Consider the following 18,968-nt stretch of genomic DNA (forward strand, 5'->3'; position numbering starts at 1 on the left):
ACAGTGCCATCTCATGATCACCTTGCCAACAGTGCATAAGCCAGTACCTAATTCCCACTTCGCAGACAGAGGACTCGATGCGAGAACCAACAGCGCAACTAGGGAAGCAATGAGTTGCGGGACCATACTGCTACAGCTGACCTGAGATGGCGCTACAGGAGATTTTGCAGTAGCGATTCTAGCACAGTATGGCTTTAAATGATATAAGTTAAACGTTCTAGCTGTATGCAAACAATATGCATATGAAGTAAAGGATAACTTTTCATCCTATCTACATGTGTACTAGTTTCTTTTGAAATAATCTCTCTACAGTCTTGTTCCTCTATTGTGCATTAAACCATCACACAAGCGCCATCTAAGGCAAAACAATCTGAACCTCATAGAACCCATGTTTATTTTTTATATTTCTTATATTTTATTTTGTTATCCTCTTCATTCATTTGCCCCTTCGCATGTGAACGCTGGCATAAAACTGCCAATCATTTACAAACGGAGAGATTCTTTGAAACTCATTAATCGTCACGGAGCAAAACCATGGACTGCATTATTGTTTGAAATATACTAAACATGTAATAGAAATCAACTGCAGTAGTCCTGTTTGTTCCCATTCGTCAAGCAAAGCTGTTAATAGTTAATGCAGGGAAGGTGGTTGCCTCCAGTGGGAACACACCTGAATGTTTCTGACAAGAAGCAGGTCACATACCCAGTGTTGACTCTTATGAAGCTAGTGGGAGTTGGTGGAAAGTAACATGAAACATGGTGGCATTTAGAAGTCTTTCAGCAAAAAACAAACATGTGATAATAATAGATTATCAATTCCGCACTGTGACATTTGAAAGGAAATGAGTAGCTAAAGAAAGGGTAAAAAAGGAATAAGAGAGACATATCATGGCTAAAAATATGAGCTATTCATACCATTGCTTGAAAAAACCTTTAAAGATTGTGACGCTGACTTTAAAGGACATCAGAAATTCATCTGAAATTTATACTCTAAATCCATCTCTATTAAAGATTTAAATGAACGGTAACAAATGATTTATTAGGCTTTCTCCAGGCCTAAAGGGAAACGGTAATATTACAAATAGATGCAATAAATACCAAGTGGATATAAGAAGAAAGAATATTGATGGCTATTATACAGCTTGACTAAGTAGCTTGCTCTGATAAACCTCTATATTTTCTGGATTCAGTGACACTAATTGATTGCTAGCTTCAGCCAACTCTGCTATGGATACCCTTCCCCGTTGCCGGATGAACTTAGCGACCGCTTCCAGTTCCTCTTCCGAGATGTAAATGAATTTTCCTCTGTCGTCAATGACTCCTGTTAGACGACCCTCTGCTTGGAGCTCGTGCACTCGATTGATAGCCTCCTGTGTAACATAGAAGAAGAGAAAGGGAGAGATATAAAGTTGTTTATTAGCTTGACTCTTATCCGCGGGCTGAGGGTTCGAATCTCAGCCCGGCAATACAGTCCTTTAGCAAGACATTCATCCATGTTTGCCACTCTCCACCCAGGTGTAAATGTGTGGTGTACCCAAGATACTAAACTCTGCTATGACTGGGGTAATAATGTTAGAATGTCAGGAGCATCACATCATGATGGACATGAGCCCTTTAAAAAAAGTAACCACACTTCTATTTGGAGGACAAAAGTATGAAAGTGGAGTTGAATGAACAAATAAAAGAGATTCATAGATGATACAAATGTAACAAACTATTTAATCTTTATAGAGATCGCAGTAAGGTAATACATTCAGAAATCCCATACAGGAGTCACTTGCTCCTTGGAAATCATTGTGACTTTACAGTATTGCTTGGAATAAAGTAGACACTCTCACACTGTGTCACGTGTGAGTTCATGTATTATTCCATAGAATTTGGTGTGACTTGGTGACGTTGGTGCTAGGGTGTCTACTTTGTTTTCAAGCAAAACTGTATACTAATTTCCTCATACAACATTTCAATATTAAAAAAATGCGTTGAGAAAAATGAAATATAAACCAAAACAATTGTCTTGATATGTTTAGAAGGAATTTTTATTAGGAAATTGACAAAGGGTGTCGATGTAAGGAAAGAGCAGTCAAATACGATGCCTCAAAAGGAATTGGATATATCAACTGGCCCAAAGGCTCCTCTCTGCACCACACAGTTATATTTATACCTTCATCATTTGAAAGAGAACAACTATAAAATCTACATTCTATTACAGCTGTATAATTTAATATGAAATTATTAATTGAACGATTCATGAAATGAATGAAATAATTATCTTATTTGATCTAACTAAACATGTGTATGTATATTCTCTGCTTGAGATAAGCATACTAATAATCATCAATGTATCAACATTCCCTTTAAAAAAACAAAGAAGGATATAGGGAACAAAAATTATATTGAATAAATAAATTAGTCCAGAGTAGAAGTAAGGTTAGATTCTCATCTAAATACAAATAATATTTAGATCTTATTGTCCCTTTAAGAGTACCGGTATGGAACATAAATCTGTGATAAAAATATTAATATTTCGTCGGAAAAAGTGCGGAAGCGCCTCAGTGATCAGGATATGAATTGGATGCCTCAGGGGGTCAAAAGGTCATCTCATTCACAAAAGATGGAACAGTTTCAATCATAAATCAAATATTCAACTTCAGCGGAGGTGTCCGCAGAGAGAATGGAAGACAAATTGGCAATGTCTCGATTAAGGGGAAAATGTCATAGTGCATGGTATACTGTACAACATGGCATGTGTGATGAAGTCTATAAAGTCATGCTATGAAACCAGTTCAAATATCTCCTCAATATAAAATATGGCACTGGATCATAATAATATTCAAGATGAATCATATTGTACCCTTTTCACAGAATGACAAAAATTACTTTTCGTAAATCTGAAAAGAAAACAAAAAAATTATAATTTCCATTCACTAAATATTGTAATAGAATTATGAAACATTGGCTCACTTCAGTACCAAAATCATTTAACCCCTCTTTTTTGTCATCTCTATTTCCTTTAAAGCCCCTTTTAATTTCTCTTTAACTTTCCATATATATCCCATTGCCTTCTGGCCAATTCTGCTTTATTGGTATTGGAAGGACAATGATCTCTGCTCTAGATAATATTCACTCTTTTTTTCTAAATTAAAATTTAACCTTCACTCTTCCAAACTATAAATAACAATGTTTAAATAATCTTTCATCTTTTCTCTCTCTTTCTATCTGGCTCTCTCTCTCTCTCTCTCTCTCATCCAATCTTTATTTCTAAATTAAAGTTTAACTTTCACTCTTCCTAACTATATATAAAAATATTTGAATAATCTTTCATCTTTTCTCTCTTTCTGTCTCTCTCTGTCTATGTCTCTGTCTCTCTGTCCATGTCTCTCTCTCTCTCTCTCTCTCTCTCTCTCTCTGTCCTTTTTCTCTCCCTCACACACAAACAAGCACACACACACTCTCTCTCTCTCTCTCTCTATCCTGCTCTTTCTCTCTGTGTTACTCTCTGCTGTCTCTCTATCTCCCTTTCTCTTTCATCATCATACATTTTTTTTAAACAAATCCCTACACTTCTTTTTTTCCGGAATCATCTATTCCCCAACTCGTCCTTTAAGCCTTTTTTATTCTCAATCTTATTCTCTTGAGCCACTTTCCATATAATTTCTAATATCCCGGTGCCTTCCGCCTTCCGGCCAGTTTTCCTTTATTTGTATTCGCCTACCCGTGATCTCTGCGCCTTGACATCCATCGTTCATTTCTAAATCAAAATTTCATTACATTGTTATTTTCATTTGATTCATGGACAAAGGAGCAAGGGGGTGGAGGGCCTTTTCTCTCTGGCATCTTAATAATAATCATGGAGATACCTCCGAGATAAAGATTGGGTGGTTTGGGGCATGGGAAGGCAATAATTCTAATACTCTTGTAAGTAAGTACCGGTATGCCATATTGTATGATCATCTTACCTCCAAAGATATGGTTATTGGGCATTAAGCAGCAAAATATCTAGCGAAATTTGGTGATGATTGAAATGGTCTGCACTTTGCTGTTCAGCATTAACAAATAGAAAATAAACTGAAATAAACTGCTATGCTATCAAATGGATAGGGCCTCATGGATAAATCTAAAACTTAGATACTTGCACCAAAACTGAATGCAGATAATGTACAAATTAAAAAAATATGAAGTTGGTTTGTTCTAGTTTTTCACTAAGTTGCAAATCGTAACTGATTGACTACATGTACATGTATATCTAAATCCCAAACCAGATCATTCCTTTAAACACCTAAATTCCATTCCATTCAGCCTGGTAAATAGAATATAATTCCAAATTCATGAAAATACTACCTGAAGGATATAAAGGCCAGCCCACAATCATGCTCCAAATGAGTAGTTTGTTTTTGAAGAAGGCAAAAAAAAATGCAATTTTCTGAGGAATGATTGTCATATTTGAAAAGAGATTGTGATATGTGACCTTTCCCATCTCATGCATTTGTGATCTGTATTCATACTACAAAAGTGATATAACTGCATGACTACCGCACTGCATTGCATTACAATGCAACTAAGCATAAGGTTTTATTGCAATTTTATTGCAGTTTTACTCTATGCAATGTTTTATCATGTGATACATTTGCAAACAAAATAATGTGCCATTTCACCTTCAGGCTAAAAATGTGATGCATTTTTGTTTCTTAAAACAAACGCCATCGATACACCTAAAGAATTCAACAAACATGTACAGTACATGTACAATTAACAATTAAATTATTGATACCCCTTGCAAATTTGATGTTACTTTAGTTTGTAACTCAAGAATGAAAGATGGACTGGTTGAATTAGGGCCTTTTGTTAAATACTTTTCCATGTGTCACATCTTCAAGACACAAAATTGGAAAAATCAATTTCACATACATGTACATTGTGTACTTTATAAAAAATCACAAAACTTGGTAAAAGGTATGAATAATTTAGTTGTTAACTATATATCTACATACTGACTTTTAAATATAATAATTTTTAAAAGTTAACTGAATAGGTTTGTCAAAAGATATAGACAGCCATCAAGTTCAGTTCATTTGTGAAATGACTCATTAAAATGATCAAGGTCTCATGGAAGAATTTTGTCCTTCAATTTTACTTCTATTCTAAAAATTTTTAAAAGATTCAATAATAAAATGAAATAAAATACTAAATGGCCACTACTTTGAAATCCATAATTCACATGGATATAACATTTAAATCTTTTCCATCAGTTAATGTCAAGTTAATCATAGTTAACCCAAGAGAATGATGGCTGAGATTGGAGTAAGCATATGGAGATGATCCTGGCATATCTTTGAAAGAAGCAGGCAGCAATCAACAGAGTTCATAAAAGTGCACGGCCCTTGATGAAATTGATCCATGGCCACCATGACTAAGGTTTCTTTTAATCATGAAAAATCAGGTCACATCATAATACCAGAGAATTCTATATACAGACAGAGGAAGGCATACAGCGTGTATTGTCTACATGGAATAATTGGTACGGGTAAACTATATTGAATTTAATTTCCTGCCCTCTACTCTCCTGGTTCCTTGTTGCTACCTTCAATTAATTTTGGTAACTGCATCAATGACTTATTTTTGTTATGAACAGAATTAAAATTCTTTTCAATGCAAGACATATTGTACAATGCACTCCTCATACATTACTCATATCATAATATTACCTAATACATGTAAACCCCTGGTTCATCTCTTTGCCCATTTCTATTGAAGTACATACATGTATCTCATTAACTCATTCCAGTTCATTTAATTTTAATTTCAATAAATTTTGTGAGTTTTGTCTACCATGTACTTCTTCATTAACATTTTGCATACCACCTTCAATATTGTACATAATAAACTGTCAATCAAGCCTAATTGAAACGATGGTTATCTGAATTAGCTCACTAAAATGTCAAATTTTAATCCAAATTACCCACATAATATTGCATATCACACATTATTTTCTTTTATACTATTTCAAGTAAAAAACTAAAGGTCTTCCACATTTTGTCAATGTAAAACCATCTTATCATTTTTTTACATCATATATCATTGTATGTCAACGCATAATGAATTTTTGTCATCATTCAAGGGTACATTGTCCATGTAGGTCAAAAGCGTCCTTGGGTCAAAATATATAGGTGACCTGCAAGCTACTTCATTTCAACAATTTAAGTATATAATGCAAGGTAACTTGGGCTAAGCCTAGAGTTAACCAAGCAAGAGCAGATATTCAGCCCAGGGTATTAGTCTAATTTCTAGATCAGGGCCCCGCCTTATAACTTATTTGTGATTGATATCAATCACAACTCTGTACATAAGAGATAGGGGACTGCAAACTTGCGATTGATCCAAATCAATTGCAACTCTTTATAAGCCTGAGCCAAGTCCGGACTGCCCAGGAGGCTGTGTTTAAAATTTAAAAAAAAACTTATAAGGGCTAGGGGTAGAATCTTCCCGGGCCCCCCATCTTTTTTCATAATTTCGACCAAAGGGTACCATGGGTACTGCATAGCGTCAAAAAACAATTCCCCTTAGATCAGATATAGACCTAAAAGTTTATAACAACTCTAATTTTCTTCAGTATACAAGTGCCATTACTGTTAATTTTAGGAGTAGATTGTCTGAATATTTGCATCGATGCCTTTGTCTTCCAATCACTCCTTTTGTGCTAATATTCACTAGTTTAAGCAGCTTATTGCCTAGAAACAGTGCCACTTTTCCCATGGATATACCCTACATATATACCAGAACTTCCACCTTTGAATGTTTTAACTCTTGAAATTAAGGTACGTGTAAAGACCCGCATTTATAATATCACAAATTCATACATATGGAAATAATTGATTAAGGAAATTTGAATATATATTGTTTTGGACATTTCAGCTTTAATGGAAATCACGTCTGGATCGCCAAGGCAAAAGGTTTGAGAACCCCTGGTCTAGGCCCTAATATTCAGACCCTGCAACATGTACATGTACATGTTACAAGTTGTATGCTAAGTTGGTAATATTGCATTTTGAGATGATCTTTTTCTCTCTTGAAATGGAATGGAGCTTTCATTCTGGACTGCTTTTTATATTTCAGATGGTTTCCCCTTTCCGCCAGGTCTGCAGAATCCAATAACAAAGACCCCCCCCCCCCCCGAAAAAAAAAAATAGAGAGAAAAGAATGTGTGTCGTAAATTTAATAATGCTCTGTAAGTCATAGCATGATCTATGAAATAGTTTCACTACCAGTGTGAACGTTACCCACTGGTATAGCCAGCTCATACGTTCATGCACTGATCAGTAAAACAAAGCTCCTAAAAGTCAGCCTTAGGCTACCCAGATGAACAGGCTGAACATGATAAAACATTGTCTGAAACACTGTGTCTACCAGAGTGAATGTGACCCACAGGTAGCCAGCTGATGCATGTATGCACTGATCAACCATGGTTTCTCAAAGTAGGTCATAGGCTGTCCTCATGAATAGGCTGAACATACATGTAGAATGTTCTTAGAAACGGCATGCCTTCCACCAGAGTGAACATGACCCAAAGGTAGCCCCTTGATGCATGTATGCACTGATCAACCACGATTTCCCAAAGTAGGCTTTAGGCTGTCCAAATGAACAGGCTGAACATGATAGAACATTATCTGAAATGCAATGTCTACCAAAGTGAACATGATCCACCGGTAGCTAGATCATACACTCATGCACTGATCAAACAAAGCTCCTAAAAGTTATCCTCATGCTATCCAGATAAACAGGCTGTGCATAGAACGTTCTATGAAAAGCTACATGTCTATCAGTGTGAACACGACCCACAGGTAGCCTGCTGATGCACGCATTCACTGATCAATCAGAACTTCTCAACGTAGGCCTTAGGCCGCCTGAACAGATCGACCGACGATCTCATTTGGTTCTCCCTAACAGGGTTAATATCTACTGGGAATGATCAAATTCAATTGTTCTGCATCAGAAGTTGTTTGCACAAATCATTGAAGGAAAGTGTTGGTCCTCGGGGAAAACGTCTAAAAGGTCTCGTTGGATAAGCCTCGATAATTTTTTCTTTCCTTTGTTCAAGTCAATTGCTATGATGACCATGAGACCTTTTAATAAAAGGACATTGGGTCTATGACTATGAGTGAGATCATCTGATGTTTTAGTCCTTCGTGATTACCATGCATTTATCATCAATTTCTTTACTTGGAGTAAAAGAACTTACTCCAATATTCATATTTTCCTTCATGGTAGTGGACCTTCACCTTAGGCATTTCTACAAAAGTTAGAAATGACAACTCTACAGCTTGCCAGAAGGTTGCCAGACATAGCATCAGATGTGTGTTAAACTGTATTTTAACAGCTGAAATACAATACTGTGTAACATGTTAATGTAAGTCGGAATCAACTCTCTCAGAAAAGAAGGCCTCAAATCTCAAATACATTTGTGAACAGGTCTATTCATTCTTACAGGAGTTGGGCTCACATCCCCAGCCCACTTCATACATGAGTAGGTTAACCACAAACACACACACGAACGTCACACAAACGTCACACAAACCACTGAAAGGTTGTTTCAGACATTTGCCTGTGTGAAATTTGATCTCGTAAATTTGAATCTATTACCATGTGTGAAATATTAATATCAAGAGCCACTTGACTATACTTCATAAATGAAAATTCTTAAAATATCATTCCGCTGTTCATTTATAGGAGTCGACTCTTGACCCATTAAACATTTACAGTGTGCATTGCATGTGTACACTTTAGAAGCGATGTACAAATGAGTATGATATCAGTTCAGTTTCTTGTATCATCAAGTAAATTCACTTTATTCAATATTCCAGTTCATAAATGTACATCTACATTATACATGCCTCTTATAACAATTGTTTAAAGCTCTAAAGCTTATCAGACATGGTAACAACTAAAAGAAATAAAAGAGATGGTCTGTGTTGAATAGTGATATTAAGTTGTTGTACATGTACAGCAACCCCCTCCCCCTCCCAGGAAACCGATTTCAATGAGGTAATCATCAGGTCTGATGTATAGTGAGCTGTACCAGTATGAAAATCAAAAGGAAATGATTCAATGACAGTTGCAAAATGATTACCCCAGTACCCCCTCCCAACCCCTCCTCCCCCCCCCCCAAAAAAAAAAAAAAATGTAAATGCATAAACCACCTTACACACGCTCCAAACGCTATTGATTTTTACAAAATACATACATTACCAATACAAAAAAAAAGATAAGGAAAGAAAGAAGACAAGCTACTGCTTAATGCTGTATTAGACTACAAAGATTCCTGGGTTCTTCATGTCACGAGAGGGTGCACTAATAGTTTCAGGAAGGGTCTCCTTGAGTTCTGCATACTGTGGTTACACAGGTCTCCTACATTGCAATTCTGACATGAATTTATTAAAGAAGTTTGTCCCCACCCATCCTAACGTATTTCATCCCATTTTTGGTTGAGAGCCAGAAGGGCATTACATCTGTGCAAACTGATGAAATGATCCTTTCATACCTCTTAGAAGATACAATGACATTGCATCAGGACAGCTATTCCCATGGCGACCAGAATACCATCCATACACAAATGCATCAATGCAACTTCCTTTAGTCAATTTCCCCAAGGGCAATTACCCCTCCCCCCCCCCCTTCCCCACCACATATTCCTATTGAAAAAAATTACCCCTCCCCATGCAAGTTATCTAATTGTTACTGCACTATACACATGTAGCTGAAGTGAGTCAGTAGAGGTATAAATGCCAACTCTACCTCCTACTTTTATAGTTCGGCCTCTCAGAAATGAAATAATCATTTTCTGGGAAAGTTCTGCAATCTTCCCGTTTGCGTTACGGATGTGTCTTTAGGTAACACTTCGTTTTGCAAAGCTAACTTTACTGGAAGTTTATTTAGAGCGTACGTACCTGAGTTCTGATGTTGAACTGGGCTCCGAGATCTTCCAATAAAACAACCTTCATGTCCTTGATGTAGTTGATGAATTCAGTTAGCAAAGACTGTGACTGTTTGAAAAAGAAACATCAAAGCATAAACGTTCTTGATTGTCTCCAGAGTATAGGGTCTTCATGTGTGATATTGCAATCCAATTATCAAACACTAAACATGTTTTCTTCTGTTCAGTGGTTAAATGAGGTAAACTGAGGTTACTAGTAAGAATTGTCATAATATTTAGACAACTCGTTATGAATTGTTGGACACAACATTCATTACTTAAACAAATATGTAGGGGTGCATATAAAAATGATCCTAAACCTAACTTAAAAACTAAATCACAACTCGTGAATATATATGTGAAGAAAAGAGTGAATGTTATAGAGGCAAATGCTGAATCACCTAAACAATATAAAAAGGCTGTGCAAAAGTCTGGCATGTGTCTGATCATAGCTACTTCTCTTACTTTCTGATCAATTGCATTCATAACATTTAAATTAACATTAAAATTCAGTGTGCATGAAAGCACTGCTCTAACAGAGTAACAGTGTATAGCTTTAACTCTTCGGTCGCTTTTTCATCTCTGCAGGGTAGCTTGTTTGCCACACATGCTATTTTGCACAAGACCAGTAGGGAACCAAAAGGTGGAAGAACTGCTTTGTGCAACACAATCGCTTTGCAAAATTACCCACTTCCGGTCGAGATTAGCTCCATAACGACCCTTTTAACACTGGTATAGATGTATATGGCACTCGAAATGGTTAAATAATCTTGAAGCCTTTGGTATATCTATCCCATGATAAATGAAATTTGGCACGAGAAGAAATTTAGTGTGGTATATAAAGAGTTAGAGCAATTAATATTATCCCCCTTTTTTTCTATGAAGATAATAATACTTACTTCATTTTCTGATAGGACCTGAGTCTGCCCTTCTTCCTCTATCACAAAAGCTTCTTTCATTTTTAAATATTCTTCATGATCCCTCTTCTCCTGCTCCTCTTTCTTGAGTCTCTCTTCTTCTTCCTATTAAAAAAAAATAATAACACAAGAAATAAAGCTACATGTCATTAAACGAGCTTGAACACTACGCCTAAGACAGCTCAGGCTAGAGTCTAAGTCCATGTTTTGCTTTCTTTTGCTACACCTTTGCTTTTACCCCTCTGTTTTGTAACACAAATAAAAGATGTGAGACATCGAGAAACTGTAAATTCAATTACTTTTACTCATTTTTATCATCATTTATTTGGCATCACCTTTAGCCTTGAAGTGGAGGCAAACTAATTAACTATAACCCACAGCCTCTCCTTCAAATATAATCCATTTGGGTAGTTTAGCCTAGTGCTTTGACATAAGTCAACGAATCGGATCATGGTCCCATTCCATAAAAATTACCATTGATGGTAACTTTGCCATCAATATTAACTTCCACTCAACAGCCAAGCAAATCAAGGTTTCCATGAAAGTTACAGTCAATGGCAAAGTTATCATCGATGGTAAGTTTTATGCAACGGGGGCCAGATCACATCAATTGAACTCCAATCAAATCCTCAAATAGTGTCAATGATGTGATCTTAGATGAATCTACAAGGTTATCAAATTCAGATAAGATGTATTCAAATACATCACAATATCATTAATATCTGTTTTAGTATGGCTTTTTTTTCTGACATCGTAGGGATAAACATCCCTTTAAATAGAACAAGAATAGTCTTGAAACATATATTTCAACATACCCGCTTTTCTTCTTCTTCCTTCTCTTTCTCTGTTACTTTCCTTCTTTGCTCCTCCCGAGCTTCTCTACGTTCCTTTTCTTCCTCTCGATCTTGAAGCATTATCTGTGTAGGAGTATTACAAAACAAGATTTTAGCAGATTTTCTGAAAGGTTAAATCTGATAACCATGCAGCAAAAAAAAATACATTTAGCCTAGATAAAGATATCAGATTACATTGCTAAAAAGCTATATTTTAGAACCGCACAGCAAAAATTTAAAGCAGGAGTAATAGATTCTGTAAGCAAATTTATTTGATATAAAAAAAAACTCTGGATGAGCAACAGTTACAAGAATGTGGCATTAATGCAATCGATGACAAAAGCATGTTTCAAATATCTATATGAACAAACAAGTCTTACACACTGTAACAGTAATGACTGTATTAAACATGTCAAAATAACTTAGAGTCTACAATTACCGGTACAATACACTTTTCATAGGATTTAGGATGTACTTGACACTTCAGTACAAGGACAATAATATCATTATTACACACGTTGTTCATGAATATCTTGATGATAAAAGCATAATTCTGACCTGCACTGTACCACAAAAAAATAAAAGACTGTTTCCTCATATTTTCAGCTAGCAAAATCCAAAATATGAAGTTTATTGAGGCCTAACAGGATTAAAACTGACAGCAATTTAACAAAGTAAACAAAGAAAAAGCTAACTTCTCTCTCCCTTTGTCTCTCAGCTTTCATCTCAAGTTTCTTTGCTTTCTTGGCACCAATCTTCTTCCCAGTAGAGTCTCTGTGTTCTCCATCCTCCTCCTCATCATCATCCTCTCTCATCCATTCCTCTGAAAACAACATCAAACCAAACAATTAATAATAATAATAATAATAATAATAATAATAATAGCCTAATAATCACTGGTACATGTACATGTAATTTATCAATGTTTTTGATCAGTATTAATCAATATTTTTTTCACAATCATGAACAGAAGACTAGTTTATTTGTATGTTTGTAAGTAAAGATAAATCACATTATCTAAATGTATGATCTCTTTATTTTTCAATAATAGACTTTTAATAATGTACCAAGTAATCTGACCAGGAGACCTAGGGGCCGTTTCTCGAAACCGTCATAACTACAAGATCAACGACATCTCGCCACTGTCGCGCAACTTGTCAGCTAAGTGTTTCACGAAGCCGTCTTTGCCAAGATGAGCGACAACTTCCGCGACAAGCGAGTTGTCACTGCTCCGAACCTGTCATATCGTTTTAATTGCTGTAAAGCGCCACCACAAGTCAGTTTGTTGCCATTCCATGGACCGCGAAATGTACGATAAGTTTCACTATCATTTTGAGAAAAATATAGACGAGTTTGGTACGTAATTCTCTGGCTTGCGAAATGCAAATGTACAAAAGTGAGAATACAAATTATACAGAAACTTTAAAAAACTGAATACAAACATTAAATCACAAATCATTAAACTATAACATATAAATAAGAGAGATAAGAATGTTACACACCGTTTTCCATAGTCGATCCATAGTCTTTTCTTAGGATACCGTTATACCTTTGGGGCCTATGTGCATTATTATTCCCTGTCTAATTACTTCTTCCAAATTATATTTTCAATATCAAATCAATTATATAATGAGTATTTATGAGACTCTAGAATAAAAACTGGCTGAGAAAAGGTATTTTGCCTAAAATTCCTCGTCACAATAAACAAAAAAGTACGTATTGATAAACTATCACATTACGGTATCTTTCAATTAACTTTTCATTCGACTGGCAAAAAAAAAACACTCACCGGTTTTTCTTCAATTTAAGAATCTTTACAGAAATATGCAAATCGTTTGATGATCTACATTTGATAATGACACTATTTATTATTTATTTTAGGAGAATTTATATGTGTATATGTCTTTTTGAACAATTTTAGCCCCAAAACTTGTTTTGGGTTATTCTTGATAAATCAAATGGATCGTGGCAAAGACTATCTTCTAGAGGTGCTAGTATCGCGATATATCGATATCATGTCTTTCATGGCTTTGTGAAATGATTTATCGACTTCATGACATCTCCGTAGGTCGCCGACAAAGATATGACTGTCATGGAGTTGGTTTCGAGAAACGGCACCCTACAGGATATCCTACACTCCTGTATAGATGATGATGATGATGATGATGATGATAGATTCAGGCGCCCATGATCACTGAGCATTATTGTCTATTCCATTTGAGCAAAATTGCCTTTCTGAAAGATTTTAATGGCTTATTCACGATTAGGGTTCACTGTCTGTAATGATGTGATAAGCACTTGCACATGTATTTGTTCAATAATTTAAGAAGATCTGAATTATATTGACAGTAGATCATTACCCATATTGTCATCACTTTCCTCTTCTTCCCTTCTTGCCTGCTGCATCCGATCTCTGATGTTTCCTCGTCTTCTCCCAGCTCCGGCTGGAGCGTCATCTCGCTGACGGACAGGTACTGGGCGCGGCCGTCTTGCTTCACCTTCATCTATGAACAATGAATCATATTTACCATGAAAATTTATACTTTTGAAATTTTATTGTTTGCAGACATGGATGATGGGACATCATGGGGTATGGAGCTTGTTGGAGCCAATTAAAAGACACATACAGTACATTACAGTAGCCTAGAATTAGAAAAATAGATTAAATGATTTGCAGATATCAATAGGGGTGCTAGTCCGAGAATGAGGGTCATCCGCATAAACGAGAATATTCTCATAAACGCAGACAAAATGCGTCCTAAAAAATAAGGATTGTCCACAATAATTTTCTTCCTTGGCGCTTTAAGTGTTTCAGGTTTCCAATCCGCGTGCTGGCAATGAGAAAAACGGATTCCGCATGACTCCATGAGAAAAACGGATTCCGCATAATAAAATATCCCCAGTTCACCATCTACTTTTATGGGTTAATTGTCCGTCTTCCCGAGGATTTATCGCTCATAACATGAAAGTCTTTGTACAAAGTCAATGTGAAATGCATCCATTTTTCGCATCGCCAACACGCGGATCAGAAAACAAATTTTTGCGGACGCATCTGTCCGCGTTTACATAGAGTAAAGGAGCCCGTTTTCGGCCACTTAAGACAAAATCCTATTTTTAGGACCCTTTACTTCCTATTTATTATCATTTTTTGTTCAAATCATGAAGCAAATATTATTATTATTTAAACAAAAAAAGAATCCCAGAAAAAAATAACGAATTGCCATGACAATATTCATTTCAATTTTCACTGTTTTGGAGCCAGTTATCGGCCGAGCGTTTCAGTTTACGGCCGCATGTACAAAGTCAATAGGAAGCGCTCGCGCGCGCCGTGCGTTTCTGCGCTGATGTACAGCACAAGCGGGCGGAGCAGGTATCCCACGCTGGAGCTCCCTGGTGCTCGCCTGGCCGAAGACAGGCACAGCGGTGATCGGAAGTTGGAATCTGAATTAGACAGACATATCGTGTGTGCGTGGCAGGGTCCGGCTGCATTGATTTAATACATGCGATGAGATACTTTTGAGCTTGCGACTAACACAAAATCGGGCTCTAAATCTGAAAAATACTTGAAATAAAGCTGATTTTATGGTACCCATATTTCTTACATACACGCGTAAGATACTCGATTTTTCAGATTCGGGTAGCGGGACCGCCGATTACATCGCTAAAATGTGATATTTTAGGATATATTTTTCATTACAAATGTGGTTCTTCAGTGACACTGGCATGGTATGGTATGAGTGGGATATGTGTTATGCTATTATGCGATGTATTTTAGAGTGATTTCACCTTGCATCCAACCAATCGGCCGAAAACTGGAGCTGGCCGATTACCGGCTCCTTTACTCTAGACGATGCCCGTTTATGCGGACAATCCCTGTAAAGAATAGATCTATCATAATTCATATTTAAACCAATGACAATTAAATCTGTGTTTACTAACATAAAATATAACGTCATTTGGCTTCATAATACCACCCCCAGTGTCCGTATTAGCTAGGGCGCTACGGTGGCGGCGGAGCTCCCTGAAATTACCTCCACGTCGCGCCTGAACATTCAATTTGTGAAGTCACGTAATCGAACTCTGTCTCTGGGCTAACTCCGGGAAGCTCCAACACCGGCGCCTGTGTTGGAGCTTCCCGGAGTTATCTCTGGGCTAGACTCCTAGACTAAATTCAACATACCTGATTTTACTTTCTTGAAAAAAATCAGAATTGTAGCAGCAATGGTAGCGACAGCAGCGAAAATACATGCCAAAAGAACGTTGCCCTCCACTAAAGACATCTTTAGATAAGTTTTATCGTTCCAGATGTTGGTATCTTTATTCCGGTTCCTTGATTGAAACTGACGACCAATAAGCCAATAGGTTCAGGGGATTATAGTGTCTCAAAAACAACTAATGAAGAAGGAAAAAATGAAAATTTGCGCAGTGTGAGTAAGAACCTCGTGCTTGAAATTGTATCTTATTAATGACTTATAACAAATGAAAACTGAATAGTTGCTCTTTACTTATTATGTCAGATGCCGAGAGTTTTTGTCTAGGTCTTACTGTTTTATATTCAACTTGAGGCTCAAACCGGCATATATAGCGAGGCTCTTATTTGCACAATACTCCTAAAAGAGGTTTATAACTTTGAAGCGATTAAAGCTCTATCGTATCAAATTTTAACTAGATAGATAAATAGTTTATTGGTTTTCACAATATCTCATTTTACAAAGAATGTAACAACATATTGAAAATGATTAGAATATACATGTACATACAATACCAGTGCACACTATTCAGAAAATTGTCCTTCAGTTGAACTTAAGAGCTAATGGCCTTTATCAGATAGATTGCTGTTCTGTACTCTCATATAATCATATGCCGAAAGTTTCTGTTTGCGTCTTTATGTTTTATATTAATTTTATGCTCAAACTGATATATACCGAAGCTATTAATTGCACAATTCACCTATACAAAATTGAACAAAATTTAATTTTAAATTTGAAGGGTTTTAATAATAATAATAATAATAATATGACAAATTTATATAGCGCTTGTGACCGCAAAAGTTTCAAAGCGCTGTACATGTACACAAATCAAAATTACTTCAAACAAAAAATCAATATTACTAATGGAATTATCATTACTTAAATTAACGAGAAGATCAAATTTTTCTAATATAACTTAACAAATTAACATTACTTAAATTACCAAGAAGATCAAACATTACTAACATTACTAACGAAATTAACAAAACATGTAAATTCCTTGGAAATTAACACATTATATCAGACTATCAGTAATAGCAATAATTTGAAAAGACATAATGAAGGCTTGATAATATTTATTCGAACTTATTTTAGAGTTATTTGGGTTGCTTTTGGAATAGATGAGTTTTTAGATTCTTTTTGAAAATGTCAATGGTGGATGAGTCCTGGATATGGGCGGGGATAGTGTTCCACAGAGTGGGGGCACAGACTGAGAAGGCCCTGTTACCATAACGGTTGTGGGTGCGAGGACCAAGTGCGAGCTGGGGTCTGGATGATGATCTAAGGTTCATGCCGGTAGTCTGTCGTTGGGTGAGATCAGGTATGATGGTGCGCGATAATGGATGATGTTGAACGTGAGGAGAAGGATCTTGAATTGGATACGTTGGGGAATCAAGAGCCAATGTAGGGTGCGAATGACTGGTGTGATGTGGTCGTGCTTTCTAGTGCGAGTGATGAGACGTATAGCGGTGTTCGGTACAGTGGCGGATCCAGTAAAATTTCGAGGACCAAAACAAAAGAAATGTGCTCACTGCCCTTTTGTGAGGCATTAATCCTCATTACTGTCAGTTATGACTTAAGGACGTAGGTCCCCTAGTTGATTAGCATAGTAGCACATACATGCTTAACAGTCATGCAAAACAAATCTTAGAATGTATATTATTATTTTAGATCTATTACTATTAGGAATAAATCATTGTCAAAATAATTCCATAAATTGGGGTACTAATTCCACCTTTATGACCAACAGTATAGTGAAGAAAATGGTCTAGGAACGTGAGACGTTGCTGTATATATTACGAGCTTTCGGCTTGTCTGAAACACCCGTTGTCATGTCAGAGTTAAGAATTCTCGCACATATATAAAAGTGCGAGAATTCTCAACTCTGACATGGACAAGCGCGTACGCAGCGGGGGGGGGGGGGGGGTTTAACCCCCCTTGAGTTTTTTTTTATATGTATATGCTTTTCGAGAAACCCCCCCCCCCCCTTTTGAGTGTTTTTTGTTTTTTGTTTTTTTGTTAATAAAAAAATAAAAAATAAAAAACATAAAACATTCCTAATGGGTGACCTAGAAAAAAATGACCTTACCCCACCCCCAACGGAACGGAATGTCGATCGGTCAAATTTTCAAATTTCAGGGCAATTCCCCCGCCCCCCTCCCGCTTATTTAGCAAAAGTTTAGCAAATTGTCATGCTATTTGGTCACCCCCATGTAGTGCACAAGTACACAATTAATTAGATTAGACGATTTGTTAAAAACATAGGCTTTCATAATACATTAAGTGGAATAAAAATTGACTTTTACAGAATATTTACATTAAGCGTTCAAGTGCTCGCACAAACTCGTGATCATTCAAAAGCTACAATGGCTTGATCCGCCGTTGTTGACTTACTGTTTTTTGTTGATTAGTTTGGTATCTTCAGAGATTCGGACACTCAGACTTCAGACTATTAACCTTACTTCTATCACCTTCACCCCTCCATAGGCTCCATTGTACTACTGTACTAGGACTGTTCTTAAATGCTCACATTCGTAAAGGTTACGTTCGAGCATGCAAGGAGGACAGATTTCTTGATATCATACCAGTTCGAGTTAAACCCGCCTAGTTGAGCTTGTGAACTTCTACACCGGATGAGGTCGGACGATTATGCTTCATGTTAACCACGAGTTCTTTTCATCTTTGTACGGCACTATCACTGGGTCTCAGCTTTGGGGAAAACATTAAACAAACTCTTGAGCACTTTAATACCGGATATTTTCCTCTGTGGTTCGGATAGTAAAGGTAAGCTAAATTTGTTTTGAATGTTAAAATGTGGTAGGTAAGGGTACTTGAAGTGCGTAAGGACAATTACCTCCTATAGACAATCACCCCCGGAAAATAGCCCCCCCCCCCCCCCATTGGACAATAACCCCTAAAACATTTCTAAATATCGTCACGTGTAATACCGTAAACCGTCTCTGATGACTGATGATAGATTATGCTTTCCAACTGATATACTTTT

The 18,968-nt window shown here is 36.5% G+C and overlaps 1 protein-coding gene across 1 annotated transcript; it reads right to left on the reverse strand.

Annotated features, from left to right (window-relative positions):
* Positions 1-402: 402 nt before the first annotated feature.
* On the reverse strand, positions 403-16,071 carry LOC594038 (DDRGK domain-containing protein 1). The gene is made up of 7 exons (XM_030986244.1): positions 15,895-16,071; positions 14,075-14,218; positions 12,410-12,537; positions 11,697-11,798; positions 10,864-10,986; positions 9,939-10,034; positions 403-1,370 (listed from the first exon to the last, which is right to left on the reverse strand). Exons 1-7 carry the CDS (start codon positions 15,992-15,994, stop codon positions 1,134-1,136), a joined length of 930 nt encoding a protein of 309 aa, XP_030842104.1. The 5' UTR covers positions 15,995-16,071; the 3' UTR covers positions 403-1,133.
* Between the last annotated feature and the right edge of the window lie 2,897 nt (positions 16,072-18,968).

The sequence above is a fragment of the Strongylocentrotus purpuratus genome, unplaced genomic scaffold, assembly GCF_000002235.5.
Source record: "Strongylocentrotus purpuratus isolate Spur 01 unplaced genomic scaffold, Spur_5.0 spur5_scaffold_15, whole genome shotgun sequence".
In the NCBI taxonomy this organism is placed as follows: domain Eukaryota; kingdom Metazoa; phylum Echinodermata; class Echinoidea; order Camarodonta; family Strongylocentrotidae; genus Strongylocentrotus; species Strongylocentrotus purpuratus.

What these genes read in the sequence shown, in the direction of transcription:
- LOC594038 (XM_030986244.1), bottom strand. Translation starts at nt 15,994, where the DNA reads ATGTCTTTAGTGGAGGGCAACGTTCTTTTGGCATGTATTTTCGCTGCT. An exon ending in GGAAAGTGATGACAATATGG is followed by an intron (nt 12,538 to 14,074) that starts GTAATGATCTAC and finishes TGTTGTTTTCAG; the next exon opens with AGGAATGGATGAGAGAGGAT. An exon ending in AGGTCCTATCAGAAAATGAA is followed by an intron (nt 10,035 to 10,863) that starts GTAAGTATTATT and finishes TTTTTCAAACAG; the next exon opens with TCACAGTCTTTGCTAACTGA.